General features: G+C 26.5%; 1 protein-coding gene across 1 annotated transcript; it reads right to left on the reverse strand.

Annotated features, from left to right (window-relative positions):
• Nucleotides 1-222: 222 nt before the first annotated feature.
• LOC131605953 (non-specific lipid transfer protein GPI-anchored 7-like) lies at nucleotides 223-2,274 on the reverse strand. The gene is made up of 3 exons (XM_058878242.1): nucleotides 1,793-2,274; nucleotides 738-782; nucleotides 223-549 (listed from the first exon to the last, which is right to left on the reverse strand). The coding sequence occupies exons 1-3, from the start codon at nucleotides 2,112-2,114 to the stop codon at nucleotides 449-451; spliced, it is 468 nt and encodes a 155-aa protein (XP_058734225.1). The 5' UTR covers nucleotides 2,115-2,274; the 3' UTR covers nucleotides 223-448.
• Nucleotides 2,275-7,293: the final 5,019 nt, after the last annotated feature.

Genomic DNA, 7,293 nt, shown 5'->3' on the forward strand with positions numbered 1-7,293 from the left:
CGTCACGAGAAGCTGCGTCTATGAATTTGATAACCACCCATTCACACCTAATATCCCATTTTGCTTTCTTCAAGTACCCCATTATTTTGACATTTCAACTTTGTATGTTCTATTAATTCATTTTGAAATTTTTTCAACAAATGCACATTGTTTCAATAGTCTACTAGTCGTGAAAGAATATTCAAGAGTATGTGACAATTAATTAATTAATAATAACACCAATTAGAACAAGAAACCACATCATCACATATATAAATGGTGCAACCAAAAGCACCAGAATAGGTCTCCAAATTGAATTTGACAAGAATAACGTGCTTTCATTCACTAAATAAGTTTTTTTTTTTTGCCTAAAAATAATGGAAAAAAAAAGTACACGCAATGAAATACTAGCTCAGTCGCCAATAAATGTATAGAATTACATAGACAAATTAAATACAGTAGAAGTTTCCTAATTGAACATCATGGATGCTAATAAGAGTACAAAAGAAAACCCAGTGAATGAGACTCTGCCTGCACCTCCTTTATCACCAGATTCACCACCACTTTTAGCTGCAAGATTATGAGGGGACAAATTGCAATAAAATATTTATTAGTTTCTACATTATCATTATCTTTTGTAGTACTATTTAAAATAGCCACCAAAGACTAATTAATAAAATAATTTTACTTTTCTAATCAAGTTTAAAAGTCAAAGCAATATTGAATTAGCAAGATGATGGTGTGAAGAAGCTTCTTACCCGGTGGGGACCCGCCGGAAGTCGGAGCTGGAGCTGACCCAGAAGCTGAAACAAAATAATGAAAGGTTGATCATTGCTACATGATGTATAAAAATTAATGCATATAATTATTATTAATTGCTATAATTAATTATTAGTAGAGCATATCTAATGACAATCTATAAAAGTTTTTTAAAAAGATGAAATGCCTTTTTAACATTTTATTGGAAGAATTATGATTGGACACAATAAATAATTAAGGTTGAAGTATTAAGTATATGTATGAATTGTTTAAAAGTAATGTATTTGATTACTACATCATTTAAGTATAATATAAATGAATTCCATAAACATGACATGAGGAGGAGACTACTTATTAATGTTATATAAAATTTAATATAGATTTCATACAAAATCACCCTTAAGTTAAGATGCTCTTAAATCATAAAAAATACTCTTCTTTTTTTTTTTTTTTAAATATTTTTTTAGACCGATCACAACATGTGAAAGAGTTGTACAAAACCATCCAACCTATAAAATTAGTATTATTGAATTATTTATTTATTTTTTATGTAAAAAAGTTTTAAACAAAAATGAAAATTAATCCAAAATCAAACAAAATTTATGTTTGATTTTAAGAAATGCAAAATCGATTTTAAAATATTTAGTTCATAGAATTAATTATAATTTCTTAGAAATAATTATAATTTTTAAAATTAAAATATAATTTTTATATTTAAATTATTTTTACATAAATAAATCTAATATTAACCCAATTAACTTTAACTGAGTATAATCAATTTTAGCTAATTATTTCAAAATCAATGTTCATCCCAAAAACCAAGGACATTCAAAACCAACAACCTAATTAATAAACCAATTTGGTTTAATTCTCAAATCACATGTCTAAATTTCTCAATTTTCTCTTTCCTCTATTTGCCTTAGATCTACAAAAACTGATTCAATTTGTTTTTACAAAAACAACCATTAACAAAATCTGATACTAACAAGTAAAATCTTCATCACAAATTACCAATTTAGACAGAAAACAAAAACCATTAAGAGAATTGACGTACCTTGTTTGCAGCTGGAGAGACCGCCGGAAATACCGCACTTACCGGCGAGTTCAAGAGCCTGAGTTTTATTGACGTTAAGGGTTTGAAGCAAACCAGGAGAATAGAAGAGATTACAGAGACAAGTGAGTTGAGTTTCAACGGTTTTCTTGAGTGGATCACAGCAAGAGCTCGGTGGTTTGGTAGAATTCAAGTAATCAGCGCACGGAACTAAATTACTAGCGCAAGAAGTGTTGTCTTGCGCCTCTGTAGTGTTGATCATCATTATCAACACCATGGCTACCATCAATGATGCCGAACATGCGATGCTTCTTTGATCACTCATTTTGTTGTTAATGATTGTTTGTGTGGTTTTTGAGGTTGTGGATCTGGGTTATTTGGTTTTGTTTGGTGAGGTTGGAGAGATGTGTGATTTATAGTAATGTAGTTGTGATTGCCTTGGCGTTAAGTCAAGCCGGTAACCGCGTTTGTATGTTTGACTATTCGACTGAGCCTGCCCACGTTAGGCGTGTTCTCACTTCTCACTTAATTCTTTTGCATTTTTTTAAAAATTTATTATCATTCATAGGTAAGGTACATCATATTTTTTTGTTTTGTTATACTAGGGTATTTCTACAAGTAAAAACAAAAATTGATTACTCGAGTGGGAAAGGACTATTAGAACTAACCAGAGTTTTAAAAATTTTAATACTCCTGTATTTTTTATGTCTAGATTTAAAATTTATAAACTGTCAGTGAGTCAAAATAATTTGTTAATTTGTGAATAAAAACAGTATTTCATGAGTCTGAATCTCAATAAATTTGTATTTATTTCATACTATAGTGGTACCTTTTTATTATTTTATTTTTAAATAAAAAATACTCCCTTCGTTTTTTATTATAAGTCGTTTTGAAAAAAAATTGTATTTAAATATAAGTCGTTTTACAATTCTAATGAATAATTAATGCTACTTTTCCTATTATATCCTTAAATATATATATATTTTTGGTTTATAACCACCGGTTTAGTCCGGTTTGGAGAAACAGCTCTTCTCTCTCCTTTCAATTATATAAATTTATCTTCCATATGTCATTAATGAAGAATAATTTTGTAAAAACTTTTATAATTTTTCATTTTCTTACAACAATTATTATTTTTCTTAAACGGTGTGAAAAGTCTAAAACGACATATAATAAAAAACGGAGAGAGTAAGTATATTTTTGGAGTCTGTCTAACGAGTGCCCTTAAGGCACTCTTTAAGCCTACTAAATAAAGAAAATATTCTTTACAAAAGTTAAGATTTCAATTTCCAATACATTGATTGAATACACGCATTTTTAAAAATGCTTACTATTTTAATCACTTAAAAAGTGCTCAAAGGACACTGGTTAGCATTTCTCATATTTTATTATGGTTGGTTGGACCACTCGCGGTAAAATGCTGTCTCTTAATTTTTTAGGAATTAGATTGATAAAAAATCGATGATTTGATCAAATAAAAATATAAATGTTTTATCTACGGCTAGGATTTTCAATCAAAGTGAAATGGTTTACTCTTAAAAGTTTATATCCTCACGTCTCTTTAGTTTTCTCTTGCCTTATGAAAACCACATTGAGCCCTAACGAAATGTATCATCTCTATTAAGAGCGAGAGCCCTAAAAATATGACTTCACTAACTCGTTAACCATCTTATAATCTCCATTACTTCACCATCATATCTTCTCTAACGTTTAGTTCTTCAACAAACGAGGTTGAACTCCATCCATATCAATAAGCAAAGAAATACGAAGAAAGAACTCAAAGGAGAAACTCAAATGATACTTGCAAGAAGGAAAAAACAACCTCATTTCTTTGACTGCTTCACATATCTGGTACGTGAAACGTTTCCACTATTATTATTGTTTTTGTTGAGGATCTAAATCCTAGATGTTTAATGTTGTTGTTGTTTAGAATGAAATTGAATGTTATATGTTGTTGTTTTTGTTGCGATAAGTACATAACATATATATTATTGATGTTGTTGTTGTTTTTGTTTTTGTTTTGTTTTGTTGAGATTAAGATTGTTGTTTTTGTTTTAGTTGTTGTGAATTAGCAAATTTTTTAAATATTGTATGTTGCTATGATTGAGAGTGAGATTGTTTTTTGTGTTTTTGTGTTTTTGTGTTGTTGAACATGTTATATGTTGTTGTTATTGTTCTGACTTAGTAATGTTTTGTTTTTATAATGTGACTTAGCACATTTTTGAATGATATATCTTATTGTGGTTGAGAGTGAGATTGACATTTTGATTGTTTTTGTGTTTTTGAGCATGTTATCGTTGTTGTATTGTTACTGTGACTTATCAATGTTTTATTTTTATAATATGCCTCAGCAAAGTTTTGAGTGTTGTATGTTGTTGTGATTGAGAGTGAGGTTACTATTGAGATTGTTTATGTGTTTTTTTTACCATGTCATATGTTGTTGTTGTTTCGTAATAATGCCTTAGCAATGTTTTGTTTTAATATGACTTAGAAAAGTTTTGTATGCTATATGTTATTGTTGTTGAGAATTTTATATATGTTGTTGTTTTATTGTTGTTCTCTAAATGATGCAAAATAAATTTTCCTGAATGATTACTTGTGCAACTTTCATTTCGTTCAGCCTAACATGTCTATAGTGATAGAAGATACAATTGAGTTTATTATATCATATGTGGATTGTGTGTTTCACCAACCCCTCGCTGAAGATATAACCTTTCAAATTTGATTTAGTAAATAATAATCTAAAAATTTAAGTTATATTGAAGAACAACTTATGGAACCTTATTTTCCAGGCAATATAACTTTAACCAAGACACCATTTTTTTTATGATGACAACTATAAAGACAACTGTAAAGGCATCTATAAGATCAATCCTAAGGTCTACCTATGGTTTGATGAACTTGATTATTCAAGGCAAATAAAGTGCATTATCTAAAATCTCAAAGAGATCTCAAGTAGTGTAAACACGGAATATAATATCTGGCAAATGGCTTGTAGTAGGATTTAATCTCCTAGGTTAGTAAGTGGGCGATCTTATATAAAAGCAAATGTGATTTTTCGAAAAAATAAATAGCTATAAGCGCGCACACACACGCACACGTACTAAAACTGTTTTAAATATATTTTGTCAAGATAAAACTTTTGAAATATGTCTTAGAGCTGTGCCAAATGACTTAGGAGTTGTGGAAATGGCTATAAAAAATTATTTGAGTAATTTAGTCGATTGGGACTTTGGTCTAATTAATTAGATCTGAAGCCCCAAGTCATTAAGACACCGCCTTAATGATGTGCAACGGTAATATATTCTTTGTTAGTGAGGTTATTTTGTGTAATTATGGAAGGGTAAAATTGTAAAATTCAACAAGGAAATATTTTATATCTTTGGTTGAATAATGTCCAACTGTCCAATTAGGGATTATTTGTGGTTAAAAACTAAACGCGATAAAAACTTTGGTTAAAAACTATATGATCAATTCCTATTTAGCTTGAAGATTAGCCGATTTTTAAAATCTTTCTCTGGTTCTTTGTTAGCCTCTTTAAATTAAAATTGGTTGAAGATTAGCCGTTATAAAAATCTTTCTTTAATTCTTGGTTAGCCTGTTAAAACCAAAATTGATTGAAAATTAGTGTTATAAAAATCTTTCCTTGATTTTTGATTAGCTTGTAAAACCAAAATTGATTGAAGATTATCCATTACATTTAAAAAGACAAATGTGGTTCAAATCTTAGATTTTACATTTCGTAAAAAGAAAAATGTTTCAAATCTTAACTTTTACATTTTAAAATATTTACTTAAATGAAAAAGAAAATTAAGAGTCAAAATTCAAAGTATGATTTGTTACTGGGTTGAGATATAGTTTGTTAAAATGAAATTGAATTAGCTACAATCACAAGAATTACACATTCACACCTATGAAATATTAGTATCCTTAAAATCTAAACTTAATAGTTTAACGAATTTTTTATATACAAAATAGAAACAAATGAACACAAAACTGTTTGACTACTCTTTTCTTCTATGGTAAACTCAATTATGTTAAAATCTACTAGTAAAGGACCCGTGCGTCCGCACGGGTCACGTAAAGTCGGTATAAATATTAAATAAATATAATATGGTTATGGTTAAAAAATGTATTTTAATTTATACGAATTAACAGAAAAAAATCAATATTAATTGTCATATAAATATTAATTTAATTTATTAAGTTGTAGTAGTTGTTAGGATATAGATAGATTGGGTAATTGCTATTAAACCAAATATATGGTGGAAAAAAAAGTTTGGCCCGTCGGGCATGCCAATAATTTTTATAATTGTTTATAATTTTAATTTTACAATTTCTATCAATATTATGAAATAAAATATATTATACAACAAAAAAATATATTGGTTTAATAATTTGATTAGATTTAATGTAAAATAAAAAAAAATATATACACCAAAAAAAGATGGATAACACAATTTGATTATGTTTGTTAAATTTGTGTAGTAATTTATAAGTTATATGCTATAGTAATTCAGAATTCATTAATATATGATCTCTATATTTGTTCAATTTAAGTAAATATTTTGTCGGCCCGTCAAAATAATAGGTTAGGCCCGTCGGGCATGCCTATAATTTTTAAATTTTCTGTATTGTAAATTTATTAATTCTATTGATAATATATAATTTTATCATCTAATAGAAAATAAATTTAAACACAGGTAAATTTTATAAGGAATCTCTGACAAATATGAGTATAAAATTCGTATGAATATAAAATTTATATATTATGAATTTATATATGCAAAAAATATAGTATGAATTTATCCATTTTTTTTATAAATATTGAATACATAATAAAATAAATTAAATAAAAATAATAACAAATTTGAGTTTTTCATAAGAAAATTGTGTTATCCATCTTTTTTATCAATTTAATACATGCAAATTTCTCCAAATTAAGAATTTTTTATAATATTTAATATGTAATAAATATATAAAATAAATTTTATAAATATTCACCATTTACAATACTAATAAATTATTATTATTATTATTATTATTAATATTATTATTATTTTATTTTTTTATAGAAAGTATTTTTATTATTGTTGTTGTTATATTGTTATTATTATTATTATTATTATTACTATTATTATTATTATTATTATATATAAAGATAAGAAAAACTATGATGTTATTTTTTAAATATAAATATTTCAAAATGATGTTAATAATCATTATTATCCTTTATTACATAATTTAATACAAATATTTTTTAAAGGTGAATTCTTATCTATCCAACACAAAAAGTTGAGTAGAGTTACCTTTAGTATAAAATGCTTTGGAAATAAAAACCATTAAAAATAGAAGTAAAGTAGTTATTATGGAAACCTCTAAAAACCATTAAAAATAAAAACATACTTTTTTCGATAATATAATTGTAATTTCAAATGATTTACTTAATTAATATATTTTATTATAGTTATTATATTTATTACTTAAAAAAATATATGTAAAGT

This window comes from Vicia villosa, linkage group LG1 (genome assembly GCF_029867415.1).
Source record: "Vicia villosa cultivar HV-30 ecotype Madison, WI linkage group LG1, Vvil1.0, whole genome shotgun sequence".
In the NCBI taxonomy this organism is placed as follows: Eukaryota; Viridiplantae; Streptophyta; class Magnoliopsida; order Fabales; family Fabaceae; genus Vicia; species Vicia villosa.

Coding starts and splice junctions, on each gene's coding strand:
- LOC131605953 (XM_058878242.1), bottom strand. CDS start 2,114: ATGAGTGATCAAAGAAGCATCGCATGTTCGGCATCATTGATGGTAGCC. Junction 783..1,792: donor TCTCTCCAGCTGCAAACAAG/GTACGTCAATTC, acceptor ATTTTGTTTCAG/CTTCTGGGTCAGCTCCAGCT. Junction 550..737: donor TTCCGGCGGGTCCCCACCGG/GTAAGAAGCTTC, acceptor ATAATCTTGCAG/CTAAAAGTGGTGGTGAATCT.